General features: G+C 38.0%; 1 protein-coding gene across 1 annotated transcript; it reads left to right on the forward strand.

Moving 5' to 3' along the window:
• Positions 1-17859: 17859 nt before the first annotated feature.
• Positions 17860-22838, forward strand: Clec14a (C-type lectin domain family 14, member A). The gene has a single exon (XM_013012208.1). It carries the CDS (start codon positions 17898-17900, stop codon positions 19335-19337), a length of 1440 nt encoding a protein of 479 aa, XP_012867662.1. The 5' UTR covers positions 17860-17897; the 3' UTR covers positions 19338-22838.
• The last annotated feature ends 571 nt before the right edge of the window (positions 22839-23409 follow it).

A 23409-nucleotide genomic window follows, 5' to 3' on the forward strand; every position in this document is an offset into this window, starting at 1 on the left:
GTTAGGAAATGGAAAGATTTGAAAAAAATTATGTGAAGTAAACCAGGTCCAAAGAATCATAGGTTCCATGGTTTCCCTTATTTGCAATAACTAGTTTATATCTACGACAAACAGAAAAGGTCAAAAGCTATGTATATATGACCATATAAGATGCTGTTAAGCAAAATGAACCCAACATAGGGACACAAGTGGTGCTTTTCTTTCTTTTTACTGTTTTTAATGTATTTATAATGTACTATGAAATTTTTTAATTTCTTTTATATGTTCTTCCCCCATGGTCTAACCCCTGCTTTCACTGTATTTCATTCTGGTGCTCTGCATCTTGTATAGACTTTTTTTTTCTAATTTGGGGAGGGGAAAGGAAATAACAAAATGTTGAAATAAGGATACAGGTTGACCCATTGTAACAATGAAATGTACAGGACATTATGTTGAACAACTCTGGGGTGGGGGGGGTGGGAGGAGCTGGACAGGTGGGGAGGGAAGGGAAGGTAGGGGAAAATAAAAGAGGAGGTAACAATGCCTGATAGGAAATGTACTCATTACCTTACTCGTGTAACTGTAACCCCTCTGTACAGTATTTTTTATAATAAAAGCACATATATATATACATATATAAAGAAGAATGGCTTGGTCATGACACAGAATCCCTTGGATAACACATAGACAGCACTGGAATGTAGATAAGAATACAGTATAGGGGAAAAACAAAGGAGGAGGCAACAATGCTTGATAAGAAATGAATTCATTACCCTGCTCATGTAACTGTAACCCCTCTGTACTGTATTTTCACAATAAAAATTATTTAAAAAATACAGTAGTGAGTGCCTTTCCACACCAAGGGAAAGTAATTTACTTCCTAAAGCTCCATACTTAACAAATATAACCTAATGCAAGAGTAGAATAAAGTCTCTTTCAGAAAATACTACAACTTAATAACATATGCACAAACTTCCTGAACAGAATTCCAGGGGCTCACCAAATAAGAGAGAACTGAGAAATGGGATTGTCACTCACTAAAAAACTGTGCAAATCAAAAGTTATATTCACTAATTTGAAAAGATAGCCTACAAACTGGGAGAAGTTATTTGCCGGCAATCTGATAAGAGTCTAATAATTGAAATGTACAGGGAATTAAAAAAATATCTTCAAAGGGTCAGTCAAATAATACATAAAGAAAGTAGTTAGACATATACTTCTCAGAAGTACAAATAGTCAATAAATGTGTAAAGAAATGGTAAACATCTCTGGCCATAACGGAAATGCAAATCAAAACAACATTGAAATTTCATTTCAATCTACTCAGAATGGCCATCATCAAGAATATACAAAAATAAAGCTGACAAGGATGCAGGGACAAAAGAACCCTAATACTGTTGATGGGAATGTAAAACAGTGTAGCTATTATGAAAATCAATATGGTGATTCCTTTAAAAATGTAAAAATAGAACTAGCCTATGATTCAGAAATAACATTTGGGGGCATCTATTTAAAATAATGTAAGTCAGGAAACACAAATGCACCTGCACATGCATGCTCATTGTAGCACTATTTACAATAGCCAATTTATGGAAATTTGATGCATGTGTTCTCTTATATGTGAATCCTAGACCTAAAATATAAACCTATAAATAAACACATACAGGGTAATATGCATATATATGATCAAACTATCCAAAATACAATACACTCAGGAGTGAGAATCCATGGTACTACCCCTTTGAACAATTAACAGACAGTTTTACCAAACCAGTATCAAGAAACTGAAATATGTCTTGACTGGAGGAGGAGTAGAGGCTAAAAAGAGGAGGGCAAGAGAAGAGAAAAAGAAGGGTGGGTGAATACTGTCTTAGTCATCAATGTATACATGAGACAATGCAACTTGGTTAACTTAGTAAGTCTGGTAGGAAACTTACCAAGTTAAGGAAGGTATGACCAATCAAGATGCATTGAAAAACATTAAAAGCAGAGTTGGGGGTCGGGAGGTAAGACTACAATCAAAGTACTTTATTGACATGTATGGAAATGGAGTAATTTAATGTTAAAATTATTTTAAAGAGGGGAAAAATAATAAGAAAGAATAATATCATGAATAAATCTGACCAATGTACATTATATGCATGCATAGAAATACCACAATGATACCCCTTTGTGCAATTAGTATATGCAAATAATTTTTAAATATGCTTTTATTGTAAAAATACTGTACAGAAGGGTTATAGTTACATGACTAATGAGTATATTTCCTATCGAGCATTGTTGCTTCCTCCTTGGTTTTTCCCCCACCATCCTTTCCCTCCCCACCTCCCTAACTACTCTCTGCAAATAATTTTTAAAGAAATAAGCCACATTTAAAATTTTAATGTTAAAACAGCATTGCTTACTGTCCCACTTTACATTGTTAAGTCATGTCTATGTGACTTGCATTATTACAGTTTGAATCTTAAAAATAAAGCACTAAAAGTATATCTAAAATATTATTCTTCCTTCTTAGATTCTAAAACATTGTTTATGATTTACATGAATTATTTACTTATTTTTTCCACAAGTGTATCTTATGCTACCTCTCATTTTGAAAATGCATGGTAAAATGCAAAAGAGTTTTAGCATACAGAATTTAACCATATATTCTGGGGCATCGATCATAATGTGAGTTTATGCCTTGCCCAACACTTTCAGATAAAAACTTTCTTAAAGCTTTTGAAAATGAACAAATGAAATCATTATTATAAAAACCTTCATGATGTGATACTTTGTTGGTCCTCTATCATTACATTATTTGCCTAATACTGAAAGTGGGAGTCCTTTTTCTGCCATCTCTTTTGTGAATAGCAGAATAGGTAAGTATTCATTTTAAGATTATCTTACTTTTGATTCCTCTACAGAAAACAAAGTTCTCATTTATATGAATGGCACGTACAGCCTTTCTTGGTTGGCAGTCTTGTCTTTGTCGCTTGTCTCCCACAAAACAAGATGCCCTTGTTGAGACAGTTTTCTGCTATGTCAATAGGTGCCATGGTCTAAACCACAGGTCTGGTGACAGCATGTTAATATCAACATTGATTCATCTGAGTTACAGCTGAGTAAATGTACTCTAGGTTTTTTTTAATTGTTGTTGTTTTGCATTATCTCAAACATTAGCGTACTTCTTTAGTGTATACCAAACCACATTGGCCTTGATGTTCTGTTTATACTCAACCTCTTCACATAACTCAACCAGAAAGACTGAATTGTGACAGTGCTGATAGAAGCCAGTGAAAGACAATGGGAATGAATTTTATGTCAAGTGTACACTTCATTCTGGCCTTTGAAAGGAATCCCTGGATCTAGGATTTTATGAGATTTTTTTTAGAGCATCCACAGATGAATGACTTATGATTTATTTTACATATTAATGAGAAACCTTGTGATGGCTTGAGATGGTATATATTGTGTCATATTTAGATATCTATTTCCTCAAACACCTAATATTTATCATAAAAATATTCAAAATCCTTTTTTCTAGCCTCTTGAAATATATAACAGATTGTTGTCCTGGGTAGTTACCCCATTGTGCTGTGGCACACAGAACTTGCTCCTACAACTTGCTGAGTTACAGCTCCTAATAAACCTTATATGTGCATTATGTCTAAAGTGCAGTTGTTATTTGAGAACTAACGAATGAAGAAACATGGGGATTTTGTGGTTAATCTATATTTTATTTATTTAATATCCAAGAAAGGACTATATCTAAAAGTCTTGCTTACCCTAACTAGCCCTTTGTTTAAGAAAAATTAAATCAATGTATTAGTCACTTTGTGTTGCTGTGACCAAACATTTGGCATAAATTAAGGGAGGAAAGAACTATTTTGCTCATGTTTCAGAGGTATCAGTCCACCATTGTGAGGAAGACATGGGAATGTCGGAAGCAGAAAGAAAGAGAGTTAGGAGAGAGAGAGAAGGAGAGAGTTAGGAGAGAGGAGAGAGAGGTGGAGAGAGGAAGAGAGGGAGAGAGAGAGAGAGAATATCCAGGAATAATATAGCCCTGTGCACTCACCTCCAATGATTACTTACTCAAGCTAGGCTCCATCGCCTAAATTTTCTAGAACAACCCAAAATTGTGCCACCAGCTGGGACTAAGTGCCCAAGACATTATCTTGTAGTGAACATTTCAAATTGGAACCATGACAGTAAATAAAAAGCAACCTTTGAAACTGTCCTCCAAGTTCAGTTAGCTTTGTCATCTTTGCTGGGTCTATAGATTAGTGAAATCATCTAAGGAACAGGAGAAAGCTAGAGTGATTCTACCTTGAGGTTCAGCTTTGAATAATCAGCCTGACATGTCTTTACCTACTTCATTTTCCTACTTCAGGTTAGATCTTTCTGTGAATGTCTTTTCTGTGTCCTGTGAAGGACACAGAAAATGAAGGTTAAGGCCTCTGTTTTTAACTTGGGATAATTTAACTCATGATTATTAAGACTCAGTCTCTCCACTATAAAATAATATATGTGTATATATATATATATTATATATATATAATATATATATATATATATATATATATATATATACTGTTCCTCTTTTGTTGCCATTGTGCTCTGAGCAAGGTTATGTTTTTTTTGTATCATTTACCTTCTGGGAACAATGTTTTCTTTACCAGTATCTTCAAGGAGACTTTTGTGTTGTTTCCTTCATCTTATATTTTCTGCATCTTTTCAATTTGAAACTCTTCCCTTAATTGTGAAGAGGTTTTTAAAAAATCTTGATTTTTACTGCCTCTCTAAATTTTTATTTCCTGGATCACTTTTCTTTTTGCTGAATGTGAGCATTCCCATTGGCTTTATCCTTAGCTCTCTTCTCTTCAGTGTTTACCTTGTGCTGATGGATTTTGTATAAGCACTGAAGACAGGTCATGTTATATTATTAACTTCTAATTTGAGACTGGTATGTTATTTGTGAATTTTTTATTTTGTAATAAAGCCACATGGGATGAAACCATAGTGTAAAAAAGTATAGGTAATAAATAAGTTGTAGGTATCTTAGGACATTGTCTTCATCTAATTAGATTGCTATAGCAAAATTCCATAGGCTGGATGGCTTATAAATCACAGAAATTTATTTCTCATTGTCCTGGACGATGACAAAACTCCAGGTGCCTCCAGGATGACAAAAGGTGGTTTCTTTGTGCAGGCCCATTTCTTGTGATGCCTTCTTGCTGAATCTACAAAGCTACTAGTTTTGGTCTCTTTTATAAGACTAAGCCCTTCTCATCTCATCCCTTCCAACTTCTAACACCATTAAACTGGTGATTAGGTCTCAACATAGGAAGTTGAAGAGATACAAACATTGAGAGCATATCATGTATGAAACAAAGCTGATACATTGGCTAAGAAAAACAACAAATAGGCTAAATTAGTGAGACATCAGCAGAATGCATAAAGTACTAAGTAAGCAAACTGTAACATATTAAGTAAAGTTTAATCTAATGAAACAAATAGGAATGCCAGTTATAGTTAAAAGAGATGTGGAAATCAGGCTATGTCATGTTCCTTCCCCACAAGAACCACAGTAATTCAGTAATGTATGGGAACTTTTTGTTTGCTATTCATCCCTACCAAAGACACATCTGATCCCCACACCTACAATGCAAGCTCTGAGAAAATGGTCACATTGACAAATACATATTTCATGTCCAGGAGATATGGGCATCAAGAGCAGCTCCTACACATGTAAGTGTAACCAGAGCATCTTGATTAAAAGTTGACTGCTTTGCTTTTATTATCAATTGGCATAAAACTGTTGGTCTGTGAAATAACCGATATTAAAAAATGTAAGCATCTTACCATGAACTCATGATCTCCTCAATGCTCAAACCTGTGTATCACTCAGCTTGAAAGAAAGTTTCTTCTGCTTTGACTGAAAATAAACAGACGATAAATAACAATAATCCATGTAGTTGCATTTATGTTTTTATGCACAATATTTATTAATACTATGTAATATAGGAGCAGGATGATCTGGAAGTTATAAGTACTGACCCTGGAGTCTACTTCCAAGTTTTAGAAATAGAATTGTGATTTTCTAGCCCCATAACCTTGGACAAGTTTATTTCCTATCTACTTTCTCCAGGTCCTCATCTATAAGTATTGGGAAAATGAAATAGAAATGGTCTCTAGCACATACGGTTCCTATACAGAATAAATAAGTTAAACCAGTCCAAATTGCTTATGACAGGGCCTGACTTGGAGTAAGCTGTCAATATGTGTTAGCTGGTATTAAGCTCCTACAAATCCATTTTAAACAGATTTCCTTCTGTATACTCTGTCTGAATAACCTTCCAGCCAGAACTGCTTACTTTTTAAAGCCAGGGTGCAGTTTCACATCCTCCCTAGATAAGCAAATGCATACACACTTATTATCCAGGCCTTGAAAAGCTGAAAATAATGTCGTTGGTCATTAACTCTAATAATACTCTCTTTATGTTTGTTTGGTCCTGTTGACTTTATGAACCATTCTCACATTCCGTGCATCATTTGATTTTCATATACCTCTTCAACAAAAGCAAGCAGTGATTCTTATGTTTGAAAGATAAAGGAAACAAAGCACAAACACAAACAGAGTGGAAATGGCTAGCCTTCACTGCTTAGAAGATGACTGCAACTTTTGGGTGTTTGAGTGTTTGGATGTCTGCACATAACTGTGAGAAAAAGGTTCACTGGCAGAGCTTCAACTAAGTGTTCTTGCCCTGTCCACCCCAACTTTTTTTTTTTGTCAATTGTGAGACTTGAACTCAGGGCCTAGGAACTGTCCTTGAGCATTTTTGTTTAAGTTTACTGCTGTACCTCTTGGAGCCACAGCACCACTTCTGGGTATTTATTTATTATTTATTTATTTATTTTGGTTGTTAATTGGAGATAAGAGTCTCACGGACTGTCAGAAGATGGGATTAATCAGGCATGAGCCATTGGCTCCTGATTCCCCACACTACTGATCAATATATATATATATATATATATATATATTCCCAGTATATAGAATTAATATATTGTTTATTCCTCCCAAGGGTTTTGCTGCTACGTTGCTCTAGCCACTTAAGATAATCTTTAAGTTTTGAGGAAATGGAAGTAGAAACTCTTTTCATACACAGCCAAGTTTTCCTTATTTACATGATGCTGTTCTTATCACACTGAGCAACAACAGAACTAAGAGTTGGGGTGAACCTGACTCAAAGACCATACTCTGAGTATAATTCTTGTGGATCACTTAACTATCGGGTGTATGAGGAAACTTCCCTATGCTTCAGTTTTCCCATCTGTAAAATGGTGATAATGGTATTACTTACCTCATACCTATAGTGTGTTTGTGAAGGTTGTAAGAATTAATATGTACAAAATACTCTAAAGAGCACCTGGTGAATAGGTATAAGCTGCTGTGTTATCCTGTATTTGAGAAAATGGTCTGAATTCTTCCTTATTTTGCTGGTATTGTTGAAGGTGGCTCATGTAAGACCTATTTCTGTGTGAACTAAAACCCACCAGACCCTGTAATGATCAAATGTTTAAGCCAAAGCACTGAATTATCCCTCTCACCTAAGATCTTTGACTCTCTCTCTCTCTGAGTAGCTCTCATATATATCTTAAATGAAAATATCCATGATCACATATTACCCCAAAATATATCTTGATCAGTCTGTTTTCTGACTTTTACCCTCAGCACCATGATCATCCTCCAATTTTGCCTAAGGAATAGGTTGCTATGGCAACATTTGCCACCCACAGTCAACAGTCAAATTTCATTTCTCAGATACAACTATTAGAAAATAAATGGTCCGTGTAACATTCTTTGTTTTGTTTCCATGTTCATTTGCAAAATCTCCTACCTGTCTGAGACATCTATAAATGCTGTAATAATGCTGTCTTAAACACTAGCACAATAATTTGTTAATTCAGACAAAAACACTCTTCAGATTTCAATGTTTCCAAAATAGCTTTCTGTCAGTATAAGGAGGGAGAAAAGCATAGTCACAAGCTACTTCATCACAGATTTTGTTTAGTCAAACTGCTCCTTGTTTTGTAATAGGAATATGAAATGAATTGCAACACGATATTTGCTAAAAAGAATTTTCCTGTTTAATTTTTTCTTTACCCCAGGCAAAAATCACTTACTCAACTGTTTCAGAAACAAGAAGGGGAATTTGCCTCTCTCCAATAGCTGTTCCAACAAAATCATATTCCCCCAGAGAAATAATTATCTATAGTGGCCATCACCAATGTAACACATTTCCAGAGTATTCTTCAAGTGAACAGTCAGGGAAAACCTATAAATAAAACCTTTTAAATGTCAGTGACTTCACCACAATAAAAATAGCAGTCGATAATAATTTAAATAGATATAATAAACCTCTGAGTTTAATTAAAGAAAAAAGTCTATGAAAGATTTTGAGAACTTTTCAGAATAAAATTTGGGAGTTTTAATCAAGCATCATTTTAAAAAAATCTATATAAGTACAACAGAAAGTTTTTTTTTCAAATACAATATATTTTTACATCTCTAAATTTCTCTAGATTTCAATTTATTTTTTAAATTTTTAGAGAATCTTAGTTAATTTATTTAAAGGAATACAAATTTTATCCGGTGTACTTATAATGTACTATGTGATTTTTTTTTGTTTGTTTCTTTCTTCCCCCATGGTATAAGCCCTGTTTTCACTGTAGTTGATTACGGCGCCCTACATGATGTATATACATTTTTCTAATTTGGGGAAGGGAAGGGAAATAACAAAATGCTGAAATAAGGATACAGGTTGACCCATTGTAACAATGAGATATACAAGACACTATGTTGAAAATGAACTTTACAACTTGGGGGTGGGGAGGGAGGAGTTGGAGAGGTAGGGAGGGAAGGGATGGTAGAAGAAAATCAAAAGAGGGGTAACAATGCTCGATAGGAAGTGTACTCATTACCTTACTCATATAACTGTAACCCCTCTATACAGTATCTTCAATATATATATATATATATATGAATGTTTATCCTGGTGGCTCATACCTGTAATCCTAGCTACTCAGGAGGCTGAGACCTGAGGTTCGCTGTTTGAAGCCAGCCCCAGCAGAGAAATCCATAAGACTCCTCTCTCCACTTTACCACAAAAAAGCTTGAAATGACAATATAGCTCCAGCCACAGAGCTCTAAACTGGAGTAGAAAAAGCCACATGAGCTCACATGTCCCTGAGTCCAAGCCCCAGTACTGACACAAAAACAAAACCATACAACTATGGACACTCATTTATATCTAAACAAAGAAGGCAAATACAATTGGCAGAAGCACAAAAAAATTGAGGCATTTTTTAAAACCTTGTCTTAGGAGATTATAAATATAGTATTCAAGAATACATGCACTGATTTAGCCTTGTTCTGTGTGGAGTAGCAGATGTATATGAAATTTCAAACGAGTATGCATTTTTTAATTCAGGGAAAATGACTTGAGGGATTCTCTCAAAAATTCCAAATATCAGACAAATCCTTCCTGCCATCGTGACATTTTCTATTAAAAGTGAGTAAATATTACAGCCAAAAATCAATGAAGTAATTCCTTTTGGAGAAGAAATGTGGGGAGGTGGTAGCAAGGTGAAGGGTATAGATCAGAAAACCTGACCCAAGGTAAAGCAACTACCTGAGATGAAACAATTCTTTCACATGATGAGTTGAATTTGCTTGCGGAGATTAGTTGGAGGGTTCTACTGTAGGTGGCAAAAAAGAGAGAGAGAGAGAGAGAACAATTAGTTAATGTGGTTCCAAATGGATTTTTTAAAACAGAAGCTGAATATATAATTTCCTAACCTGTTAATAACTATTTCTTTTTCTTTCTAATGTCCAGAGCATTTTACCCCAGTAATTATTATTCTAAGAAAATTAGGAGTCAGTTAAAGGAGGCAAGATTTAGACATAATTCAAAAAAATATTGCAGATAGTAAGAAAGGGAAGTAATTTTCTGAAATGAAGTTGAACATCTGCAGATCAAAACAAGTTTCCTGATGGTAAAATCCAAAGCACTCCAAATCTTTTGGATTTTTTTTGCTTTGGTTTTTATCTTAGTGTGTTTCAAGAGGATTTGGTTGTTGCCAGTTCCAGTAGCTTCTAGTATTTATTATTTATTTATTTTAAGACTGAAAATATTTGCAATTAATACAAGATTCTAGTACAATATACCCCTTCCTATTCAGTATAAAAATTCTCCAAGACCTTTTGAAGCATAGAATTAAACCTTTAATGAATATTAATAAAAAAAGAAGAAAGAAAGCAATTCTTTCTCTTGCCATGTCAAAAGAAACTATATTTTCCAGATTGGGGGAGGGGGATGGGGGAAGAAGGGGATTTTATATGAGAGGTAAGTTCACTTGAATTCCTTCAACAGAATATGTATCTTTTTAAAAAATTTTATTATAAAGGTGATGTACAGAGTGGTTACAGTTACATAAGTAAGGATATGAGTACAATTATTATTGAACATTTTTACCCTCTCCCTCATTCTTTCCCACTACCCTTCCCCTCCACTCCATGTTGTAAAGTTCATTTCCAATATCATGCGGGTTTTGGATTTGGGTTTTTTGTTGTTGTTTGTTTTTTGTTTGTTTGTTTGTTTTGATCGGTCATGGGGCTTGAACTCTGGGCCTGGACACTGTCCCTCAGCCCTTCAGCTCAAGACTAGCTCTCTACCACTTGAGCCACAGCACCATTTCCAGTTTTCTGGTTTGTTTTAGAGATAAGATTCTCACAGACTTTCCTGCCCAGGCTGGCTTTGAACTGTGATTCTCAAATCTCAGCCTCCTTCGTAGCTAGGATTACAGGCATAATGAAAGATTTATATTTTCAGGCTGTAGTTGGTCAACAGTTTTGAAGGAAGAATGCACCTGTGTGTTGACCTTTGTGAAGATCCTGTGCTCTCACTGGGATGGTTTGTGGGGGTGAGTGCTCACCCTCACAAAGATGACTGCCACTGTATACTGACCAAGGACTCAAAAGATGGCAAGCTAGCCAACTAGTAGTTGAGCAAATAGAGCTGAATTATAATCATTATGCAAAGGCAAATCAGAGTTCTGACCAACTTCTATCAGAAAGCAGGACTCCCATGAGCTGAATTTAATAGGCAATGATGTTAATCAAACAATGTTCTTATTGCTATTCTAGTTGCTCAGATACAGTCCCATTACAAAATATTAATGACTCCAAGACATTTGGCTGGGAAGCCAGGACATGCATACAGGACACAAAAGCAAATAATCAAGACAGTATGTTCATAGGGTAGAGATTTCTAGTTCTGACAAAAGAAACAAGAAGCCATGTAAACTTTTTACTATAGTATGGGGAAGAAAAAGGGGATGGCCTAAAAGGATGTGGGGCCTATTAATGATCATGAAGTTTGTGGAGAAGAGCAGGAGAGAGCTGTAGAAACAGATACAAAGAGCCTGGTTTGGAAACTTGTACAACAATTTAGGTGGCTCAGGTGGTTAAAGAAAGAACAGAACGGATAGATTTGAGATGTCTTCGGTGGAATCACAGGGCTGAGTGTTTATGGAAGAAAAGAACTGAGATTTGAGGTTGTGTGGTTTCTTCTTAAGACTGGGGTATTCACCTGAAACAGGTAACCTGTATAATAACAATGGAATTCAATTTGAAAACAGAATGATTTTAGTATGCCCTGTGGCATTAGCAACCCCAGCATCCCCTGAAACAGGAGCTATAGCATCCACTTGGGGCATTACAGACTGCAGGCCAAGCTACACTTCTCACCCACTCCTTCAAGTAGAGTAGATCATGGTTGTACTTTTGAGACATGTGTCACTCTGAGACCTCTGTGTCAATACCATTTGATTACTTCCAGGACCAATGAGTTTGAGGGGATATTTTCAATAATCTTCTTTGAGGACTTCTTTTTGCTTTTCTTCTTTGTCTCAGTACTCTTTGTAGCTATTTGCCTACTCATTTATTTATCTTGCAATAGATGGTAAGTTCTATTAAAATAAGATGTTTTTATTTTAGTCATCACCATATCCCCAGTATGAGGCTGAGTGCCAAGGACATAGTAGGTTCTCAATAACATGTTGAATGAGTAGATGAGTTCTTCATTCAGTCCCATAGCTTTTGATGCTTTGTACTTGGCAGACATGCAGTCTCCATGAGCAGGACCTGTAAAGTCAATCCTATGTGATTGGAGACAAAGTAAAAGATAGAAGGAAAAAGGATGAGAAAAATCCAGCTACACTCAATGTCTAACTAAATATAGAAGGTAGAAGAAGGAAACTATACGCATTTTCTCCCTTTATCCCTAGAGACTGCCACATTATAGACCACAGTATTATGCATTATCTTGTAGTTAATTTAGAGTTATACTCAGATTCAAATTGCAAAGCACTCCGTCTTAGGTAATTGCATTTTCAGTGGATTTAGGAAGCAACAAACTGTTTTTCATAGCAACTGCACCATTCTCCTTTACTACCGACAGTATAAGTCCGTGAGCATACTTAATATGGCTGAATCGTACACTTGAGAATGGTTGAGATAGTAAATTTTATGTTATACATTTTTAACCACAATTAAAAAGTTGTGAAGTGATCATTGGGTGCTTACTAGGTGCTGTTAAGCATACTAGAAACATCCCAGCGGACAGATTCTTTAGTGATACTAACACTATTAAAGCCAAGTGGTTCAGTTAGGAGCTGGAGAAGAAAAGATGGGGGTTGGAAACTAAGCCCATTTCAACTACCTTGAGGCTTAGATACATTAAGATTATTTCTATTGTTCTCAAGTGAGAAAGATTTGGAGTGGAAAAAAAACTGAAGGAGAGTGCATTTGGAGTTGGGAAACAGCATGGTTAGAGGTTACTTAGTCCATGAAGCCAACAGATTAAATTCTTCTTCATTTTTAGAATCTCAAAAGATAGCACTTAGCTGCAACATGAAGGGAGAGTAAGAGCAGAACCAGGGTAATTTCTCCCTTGCCACAGAGTTCACATTTTCATCCTTTTGCTGAGGTGTGGCAAAGTCACATTGTATCTATCATCTAGCAGAGCAGATCCAGTACTCTAAATCCTTTTCTGAATTCTCTCAGTTGCAGAGGGGAAGAGTATTTCCAGCTCTGTATTTGCTTAAATAACTGCTGATCAGAACAATAACAAAAATTTCTGCTGGTACTGGGGCTTGAACTCAGGGCCTGGACACTGTCCCTGAGCATTATTGCTCAAGGCTGATGCTGTACCAAGTGAATGATACCTCTACTTCTGGTTTATTTGCTGGTTAATTGAAGATAAGAGTATTACAGATCTTTCTGCTTACTTTGATTCCAAACCTCGATTCTCAAACCTCAGCCTCCTGAATAGCTAGAATGGCAGGCGTGAGCCACTAGTACCAGATGAAAACAAAAATTCCTGATGCTAAATCTGAAGGTCAAATGAAAATTTCTGAGTGGATCAGATTTTAAAAGCCTTGTAACAGGGAGAATAGCTTACATATCTTGAATAGTTAGGCCAATAGAGAGCCTGTTGCATAGAGTATGTGAATTTGTCAGATACAAAGACTTTAAATGAGCCACTTATTAAGTGTAGTTAATAATAATTGCTGGGTTCCATTGCCTTTGCCAGGTAAATGCTAAGATAACTGCTGATTATCCCCAGTACTTACAAAGTGATAGCAGATAAGCCTAATAGAATTTGAATTTAAATGGCTGTAGGTTGGTTTTTTTTTTTTTTTAACCTTCCTTTTCCACCTCTGTGAAGTGGAAATTCTGCAGTCATCAACAGAAAAAAAAGTATACATTCAGACTTAGGCCATACTTTGATTATCAAGCACGCTTAGTGTATCAGTTCTCCAAGAACAATCACAACATGAACTGGATCAGGCATGCTGAACTGTCCAAAAACCTGAATAAAAATATTGCTCATAGACAGGTGCCAGTGGCTCACACCTGTAATCCTAGCTACTCAGGAAGCTGAAATCTGAGGATCGTGGTTCAAAAACAGACTGGGCAGGAAAGTCCGTGAGATTATATCCAATAAACTACCCAGAAAAGACTAGATATGGAGCTGTAATAAAAGTGAAGGACAGCCAGGTGCCAGTGGCTGTTGCCTGTAATCCTAGCTACTAAGGAGGCTGAGATTTGAGGATCATGGTTCAAAGCCAGCCAGGGCAGGAAAGTTTGTGAGGCTCTTATCTCCAATTAACCACCAGAAAACCAGAAGCGGCATTGTGGCTCAAGTGGTAGAGCACCAGCCTTGAGCTGAAGAGCTGAGGGACAGCACCCAGGTTCCAGAGTTCAAGCCTACAACCAATGACAACAACAACAACAAAGAAAGAAAGAAAGAAAGTAAAAAAGAAAGAAAGAAAGAAGGAAGGAAGGAAAGAAAGAAAGGAAGGAAGAAGGAAAGAAAGGAAGGAAGAAGGAAAGAAAGGAAGAAGGAAAGAAAGAAAGAAAGACAACCACTACTCTCCAGAAAATACAGTCTGCTGGAGCAGTGCTTCTCAAACTGTTAATATGCATACAGATCACAAGAGGAATTTGTTAATATGCCAATTTTCATTCAATGCATCTGTGGTAGGGTGCATCTACCACATGTCCTTTTGCTGCCTGTGTTGTTAGCATTTCAGTAGGAAGGTATTAAAACACAGGTGTGCTACATCACACAAACAACTAACTGTATGCTTGTGAAAGCACTATGAAGAAAAAAAGTGCAGGGGCAAGAGATCAAAGAAAGCATCAGACCTAATCTCTCTCTCAGGCTAGGAGAAGGGATAGGACTTCTAAGATAAAAGCTAGAACATGGTAAAATGTAGCAGGCTAAGGGATTAAGACCATCAGTGGGTAAAGCTCTTCACATTCTTCTACGAATATGTGTTTTTGAGATGCCAGGGTGTGCTTGGCTTGTGCTGAGGGGTTGCTAGAAATGTCTAAAGCCACATAATCTTGAGTTTCTGGCTGAGGAGAAGTAGATTGTAAATATATATTCTAGCTTCATCATCCCTTAATGAAACGTGCTGAGTAATGTCTCTCGGAGGGTTCCCAGAAAAATCAATCCCTTTTTATCCACAACTTCCCCCCCCTCTCTCTGCCTCACATTGAACTAGAATTGTATTTATTTGTTTGTTTATTTATTTGGTACTGAGGATTGAACTCAGGGTCTTTCACTTGAGCCACGTCCCCAGCCCTTTTGTCTTTAATCTTTTTAGATGGGATCTCTCTCTTTTGACAATGGGTTGACTTCAGATCATGATTTGTCTTATATGTACCTCTTGCATAGCTGAGATTACAAGGTTGAGCCACCGTATAAAAGAGCCTGTAGATTTACATTTGTTATTATCAGTCTTTTAAATAGTATATCCTGTAATGTTCTTAATAAATATATTATTTAAAAATCAAAGATTTTGTGTATTTACAAGGTTTTTCAGATATGTGAATTACTTCTAAAATGTTAGTGTTATGTAGATCAGTGTGAAGCAATTGATTAGAAGATGCTATGTCTTACTCTGAGCAAATGTCTTCCTCCTAATTCTCACACCATTCTAGGGATGGTCAGGACTATGATATATGTTATTATGGTCTATATATCTCTCTTTCTTCTGATGTCCCATTTTTCTACATAGAATACCAGAAAGTAAGGTCACTAATACTTACTCTAGAAACCCAAACTCATCCTAAGTGACTCAAAATAGCTAAACCTGGCACCAGTGGCTTATGCCTGTAATCCTAGCTGCTCAGGTCTAGTCCAGGCAAGACAAATCCATGAGACTTATCTCCAATTAACCAACAAAAAGGCAGAATTGGAGTTATGGCTCAAGTTGTAGAGATCTAGCTTTGAGGGGAAAACAACAACAAAACAAACAAACAAACAAAAACCCCTCAGCGACATCACCCAGTCCCTGAGCTCAAGCCTCATGACTGGCAGCATAATATTTGGAATTTCCACTTACTATTTATTTTTAAAAGGTTTTATTGACCTATACTACACTCACCAAATCACAGCCATAAGATTGAAAAGCCATATAGATCTAGCCCAAATGCTAAAATATATTCAAAATTCATTCAATTGAATTTCTGGATTTTCCTATCTTTTTCTTATAATGCATCAGATTATTGATTTAAATGCAGAGTCCTGTTTAAATATCTAAGACACTTGCAAGAAGGGAATAATGAATGTCTTCTACATTGGGAAACAGGAAGAGAAGGAAAGAGATGCTGTGGTAAAACCACACATCAGCAAGAGCAAGTATTATGAATGATTCATGATGTTTACTATGACTTGCTAAGATGCATGGAATTTTCAGGAGGAAAAGTGAGAGTGATGATAGCAGTAAATAAATAAATACAATGGGAATATTATCCTGGCACCTTCTTTCTCTCCCCTCATTCATGTGAACAGTCAATGAAGTAGGTCAAAAGGAGTCTGAAAGAGTGCTGATGTGCACTAGTCATGAATGGCAACTTTCATTCTGATTATAGATCTTTTAAAACATCATGAAGTTTAAGAGAAGTTAGTTGAAACAGTTTTTGAACTTTCTGAATACAGTATTTTTTTTGTTACTCCCAGCTAAGATAGCAGATGATTTATTTTCTAAAGTGCTATAGACTTGTCTAAGTTGCTTTAAAAAGAGTCCTTATACCTGGCACCAGTGGCCCATGACTGTGATCCTAGGTACTCAGGAGGTTGAGACCTGATGATCATGGTTCAAAGTTAGACCAGCAGAAAAGTTGTGAAATTCTTTTTTTTTTATTAATTTTTATTTTTAAGTTGTGAAATTCTTTTCTCCACTTAATCACAAAAAAGAAAGATGTTTAGTTCTAATGTAAAGATGTTTAGCTCTAATGTTCCAAATGAACGTTATAAGCATTGGCACTTAATTGCAGAGAAACATGACATTATAATAGTTTAAGGTTAAAATCACAGATCACACAGACAGCAATTGTTCTCCAACATTCATTACCAAGAGCATGAACTCTATAAGCTTGGAGAAGTTATGAAGCAATGTAGTAAGACAACCTAAATGTGGTAAGACAACCTAAAACTCTAACTGATTTACAAACTTTTTTCCCATTTGGATGTGGAAATACATCTTCTTCTCAAACCATGGAACATCTCAAAGAGAAACAAATGAGGCCAATGCTCACAGAAAAGGCAGGGTGTTGCATTTAAAACTGCCAAGGGAATTCTCAATCACAATTAGCACGTCTTTATTTCCTTGGATAAAGTAGGGAAGCAGAGTCCAACAAAGAGATGAGAAGTTAAATAATGCTGTCTCTGTTGTAGCCTGGAGAGGCAGAGTTGTCACTTGATTCCTCTACCCCTCTTACACACACAAGGCACAGGAAATCTCCACAAGACTGGAACTGTCTACAAATGATTCTGACGCCAATTGCTCTGTCCACGACAGAAACACAATGGGTGGGTGTAGCCTGATGACCACAGGCAAGTTCCTTTCTCCAGGTCTTCCTGCCAACTTTCATGCATGGGTTTCTGGGATCCAAGGTCCTTAAATGCCCTAAGCTGCAACAACAACAACAACAAAAATCCATTCCCTTCGTCTTGGTGGCAACTTTTTGTTTTCTCCTGATCCTGATAGATTGTGTTCCCAGTGCCCAGGCGCCAGCTGCATTCTTGACCCCTGAAGAAATCAGACTGCTCAGGGCTTGGCAGAGCTCTGGCCACATTTCCTGTCGGTGGCCTAAGGGAAGCTGTTGGCCGCCTTGACGGGGCTCGGGTGGGGACTTGTGGCGGTTGGGGGGTGGGGGGGGAAGAAGGAAGGGGAGGAGAAACGGGATGAGGGGGGGGGAGCTGGTTCTGGAGGGCAGTGACCACAATCCAGAGACAGCTCTGCGCTCCGGGGAGGGACCAACATAAGCTGGGAGCCGCCGTGGGCACAGGGCCTCAAAGATGAGGCCCGCACTTGCCTTGTGCCTCCTCTGCCAGGTATTCTGGCCCAGACCGGGCAGTGGCGAACATCCCACGGCCGATCGAGCAGGTTGCTCGGCGTCGGGGGCTTGCTACAGCTTGCACCACGCGACCATCAAGCGGCTGGCAGCCCAGGAGGCCTGCAACCTGCGCGGCGGGACGCTCAGCACGGTGCACGGGGGCGCGGAGTTGCGGGCGGTGCTGGCGCTCCTGCGGGCGGGTCCCGGGCCGGGAGGCGGTTCCAAAGACCTTCTGTTTTGGGTGGCTCTGGAGCGCGGGCGATCCCACTGTACGCTGGAGAACGAGCCATTGCGAGGCTTCTCCTGGCTGTCCCCCGACGCCGGCGAGTCTGACAGCGCCACGCTGCCGTGGGTGGAAGAGCCACAGCGCTCCTGTACGGTGAGGAGTTGTGCGGGACTCCAGGCCACCCGCGGGATCGAGCCTGCAGGTTGGAAAGAGATGCGATGCCATATGCGCGCCAATGGCTACCTGTGCAAGTACCAGTATGAGAACTTGTGTCCGGCGCCCCGTCCTGGGGCCGCCTCAAATTTGAATTTCCGCGCTCCGTTCCGGCTCAGCAGCTCCGCGATGGACTTCAGTCCTCCGGGGACCGAGGTGAGTGCCACGTGCGGCGGGGAGCCAACCATCACGGCCACCTGCGTGGCGGAAGAGGCTGGCGCGCGCTGGGACGGGCTGTCCCCAGAAGCAGTGCTCTGCCCCTGTCCCGGGCCGTATCTCCGCGGGGGCCAATGCGCACGGCTCTCCGACTGTCTGGACGACTCCGGAGGCTTTGTCTGCAAATGTATTGAGGGCTTCGAACTGGGGAAGGATGGACGTTCTTGTGTGACCAAAGGGGAAGGGCAGCCAGCCCCTGGGGGGTCCCACGTACCCAGCAGGAGCGTGCCAGTCACTGAGGCCAGTCTGGGGCCAGAGAGAACATGGTCACCCCGAGTCCGCGAGGAGTCCAGTGTCACTGGGCGAGGCATTTCTGCGACATCTGTTCCTGACATTCTTCCGTGGGGACCACACAGCACCATAACTACCCTGCAACTGTCCCCGCAAACCACCCCACCGGGAAGTGTGGACCCTGGGCTTCATTCTACCGTTTCCATTCCAAAGGCCTTTGACTACTCCTCCACTGTGGTCTTCATACTCGTAAGCATAGCTGTGGTGGTATTGGTGATCTTGACCATGACAGTGCTAGGTCTTTTCAAACTCTGCTTTCACAAGAGCCCTTCCTCACAGCCAAGGAAGGGAACTTTGGGTTCACCTGGCGAGGAGAGTGATTCAGAGGCCACTGCCTTACGCTCCAATTCTGCACATTGCCTGGACAATGGAGTGAAGGCCAGGGATTGCAGTGTGTGGGCTCAAGCAGAAGATGCCTCCCCGTCCAGGCACTCTCTTGGCTCCGGGAACACTTAGGGACACCGAGGACGTGAACACTGTTCTTACAGACCTTTCAGAGTTTACTTGTGGAATTACAATTCCTACAGTCATTCCCATTCCAATCATTTTCCTCTGGTCCACCTAGGAGCCATGCTATTGCATTTGAATAGCTTGCTCAGTCCTAGGAACTGGAAGAGGTTAAGTGCCTGAGGGGTGGGTCGGAGGGCAGGGTCATTCAGGAGGAGATATTTGGTGATGTTTCTGAGGAATTTGGAGAAGCAGCAAATAGAAAACAATATAATGTTTGGAAAGTTAATTTTTTCCCCCCAAATAGAAAAGTGTTCAGACTGGGAATATATTTGCTTGAAAACTTCCAGACCAAAAAAATAAAAAATAAAAATAAATAAACAAAGGATATTTGGCAACCCAGATTCAAATATATTTGGCTTTGGTAAGAAATAATTATTTAAGAAAAGAGCATGATGGACATCACTACTAGAGGACATGGTACTTTTAAATTGAAAGGAAAATCCTTAAGCCCTTGTAAGAAGGAAAAGATCTTTCAGAACTAGTAACTTTTCCCTTTGTTCTTTGTCCTTTGCTTTCAAAGTCACTGCTACTTGTGTGCTTTGCTATAAATCCAACATGTAGTGTTGCCAGACACTGGCTTTGGAAGCAAATTACAGTTGACCACCAATTCAACTGTTTATTGTGTGTCCTTGCCCAAGGAAACAAATGATTTGTGTTTCTCTCTTTCCAATGTGCTCTACAGTGTAATGACCTCTCCAACCAAATCACCTCCTCTGCTTCAACATCAGGATGCTGATCCTCACTTTTAATTATGCTGATGTTAATTCTCAATTAAAACGTTAATGCTAATTATTGATTTGAAATCTTCTGGGTGCATTTGAGTGTAAGTAAGCTGGGTTTTCTCCAAAGTTGCTAAATTCTTATGCATTTTTAATCTAGAAGCAAAAGTGGAGTGCCAAACTCCTCCCCTTCTCTTCTTAATAAATGTGATAATGCATGTTCATCTTGGAATGATTACAAGATATGGTCAACAGCTTTGCATAGAAGTGAGAGAATAAGAAAGAAATGATAAAAGCCTATCATGTTATTGTGACTTGGGGTGTTAGAAAGTAATGAAAATGAAGCTTTCTGCTGAAAAATAACTAAAGACATAATTAAAATCACTAGTGGAATCCAGGTCCCTAGGAAACTGCTCATTTTTATTCATATGCTGACTTCAAAAATGTTGTAGAGGTTGACACCTCTGTTGTGGAGAGATAGAGAAACAAGTCTCCTTGTGGGAGAAACAGGAAAAAGTCATATTTTCCTAGAATTATTTTTACTTTCTTGAGTATACTATGCTCATACTTAAATATTTAGGTTTAAAATGAGTGAATGTCCAGTGATAAAATAATCTACTAGAAAATTAAAACAGTTCAATCCATAAATCTATGTTCTAAATTTATGTAGCTGATATAGTAATATCAAAGGAATGAAATAATGGATTATTTGCCTCATCTAATAAATATATTTATAAATAATAACATTTAAATATAGTCACAGATGATTGGAATTAACAATATATGATAGAAATTTAAGTACCATAGTTTCACAAGTGAAAACTGACCAATATTATAAATGCCCTTACTCACATCCTCCAGCTCATCAGAATTCACCTGCCTTGGCTGTCATGGCTTTCCTCTTCACTATATGATCTGTCAGTAGAGAAGGTTAACTACTTGAGTGGAGTAGACATAGTGCTGTCTTTACAACTTCAAAATAGTCTCATCTATAACTGAACTGAATATGTATGCATGTAAATGTATGTATATGTGGATATGCATACCCATACATATCCTTTTTTTAAAAGGATGCTCTTGAATGATTGCTTCAATAAAATAGACCATGTGTAATTAACTCATTATGCAACAGATGACATTATGGATCTTTGGCTCTAAATGCCCTGGTGAAGAAGAAATAGGTGTCAACTCAATTGTCCCCTTATTTCCTCTTATAAGTGAATCAGGAAAGAATTATATCAGGGACTATTGTCTCCTCTTATTTCCTCTTATAAGTAGATCAGGAAAAAAATTATAGGAAGATGTTTGTTTTTATCTTTGATTCCCTAGCAGATAGTAACTTCAGAGAGTCACTGCATTGCACAGAATTTCCTTTGCTTTGTGTCTATTTGATTTCTTCCCTAAAATATTGATTGCACAGCAGAGTCAAAACTGTTGGACATGATCTCTTAAGAGTCTTTCAGAAGTTAGGGTCAATGTCCTTCCTCCCTAATATTTACTTAAAAGCTTCTGGGGCCATGTTCATCTTCTAGTTTCCTGTTCACTTATTCCTTATAATGAAGACTGAGAATCAACTCTGCAGTCCTTCATTCCATCCTAAACACTGTCATTACCTCAGAAACCATCTTGCCTGACTCCTTAATGTATGCGCTTTTTGGTTCTCTGACTTCCTTGTCTCCGGTGACTTCCATTTCATTTCAGCTGTGCACTCCATGGCCATATTCTTTGAAAACTCCAAGTCTGTTCTGCCTCTTGCAATGACCACAAGGTCAGTGCTTTTCACAGCTACTTTGAAAGGTGACTTTTTCTAAGGATTCCTTAGTGCTAGAGAGGTGAGATAGAAATAAGACAAATTAAGATGTGATGAAACTCACTTTTCTTATCCAGACTGACCTATTTTTCTCGAGCAGACACTTCTTGAACTATTCGTAGCCTTTCATTAATTCCAAGAGTCCTGAAAATTTTGAGTTTGACATTTTTCCCCCATCAGGTTCCTCATTAAGTAGAGCAGATTTTCAGAAAACTCATTCTACCATGAGAAAATGCCATCAGTGTGTTTCTTTTACTTATCTTATCTCTTTAGACTTCTTCATTCTGGAAAAATTCCCCAGTCTCTCCTTGACTTCTAAGACATTAATAGTTGGAGAGATAATATGCTTGTTATTTTTGTGTGTAATGCTCTTAAAATAACATTTGTTTCCTCATTCAAGCTACATGTACTTGTCTAGAATATTGAGAAAGGGTGCTTTGTTACCTTATCTCCCTAGAAGTTGGCAGATGATTTAAAGATTTTCTTGTGTGTTTTTTCTTCCCTTTGAATATTTTTCTACTAGACATTCCTCTTTTGTGATTAATAAGCACTTAGTAGGCAGATAATTTGAGACTATGTGAATATCCTGTTTCTTTTAATATTTTTACTTATATCAGTGTATATTCATGTCTTTTCATTTTATTCAATAGGAAGCTAGTGTTATTGTTTATTTTGATATTCAATCATCTCAAGTTTGTGTAATATGACCCCCTTTCAGCTTGTCTCTTGTGGTCTAACAGGTCCTCAACATTCCTTGGAAAGTTTAGTGCAGGTTTGTAATCTTCTCTGTTTATGTTTAATAAACTCTGGTCAATTTTAGAGGAAAATGATAATCAGAAAACATGATTTGTGTATAGGTTCTTGTCCCTAGATTTCTCCTTAATAGAGTTAGGGTGTGTAGGTGTGTGTGTGTGTGTGTGTGTGTGTGTGTGTGTGTGTGTGTGCATGTGTGTGTGCATGCACTTATGTGTGTCAATATACGTACAAATTGGCTTAAAATGCATAAATATATTTGAAGCTATAATTTCCAATCTAATTTTTTTTATCTATACTGTATTTACATTTAAAACTACGATGTACATTAGTATTATCTCATTTGAATTCAGTGTTTTTTGGTTTTGGGGTTTGTTTGGTTTCTTTGGTTTTGTTTGTTTGCTAATCCCGGGGCTTGAAGTGAGGGCCTGGTCTAATTCTAATTCAATACACAGGGTTCAGTCTCCTTATTATGATTAGTATCGTAATCTCTGGTCCCATTACAGCATCTGGGGTCACTAGCACTGGTTATATAAAACCTCTCCTCATTGAACTTGGCCTCTACAAAGCCAAGTACTCAGATTCCAAACTCTGTGCATGAACAGAATGGCTCATCCTTCTACTGTTATGGACTCTGACCTTGCTTGGCCCTACCTACTCATTGGTCTTTTGTTTTTGTCTGAAATGTTTAGAAAAGGAAAGGAAGAGGAAGAAACATAGAATTCCTATGGCAATG

This window comes from Dipodomys ordii, unplaced genomic scaffold, assembly GCF_000151885.1.
Source record: "Dipodomys ordii isolate 6190 unplaced genomic scaffold, Dord_2.0 Scaffold16, whole genome shotgun sequence".
Classification (NCBI taxonomy): domain Eukaryota; kingdom Metazoa; phylum Chordata; class Mammalia; order Rodentia; family Heteromyidae; genus Dipodomys; species Dipodomys ordii.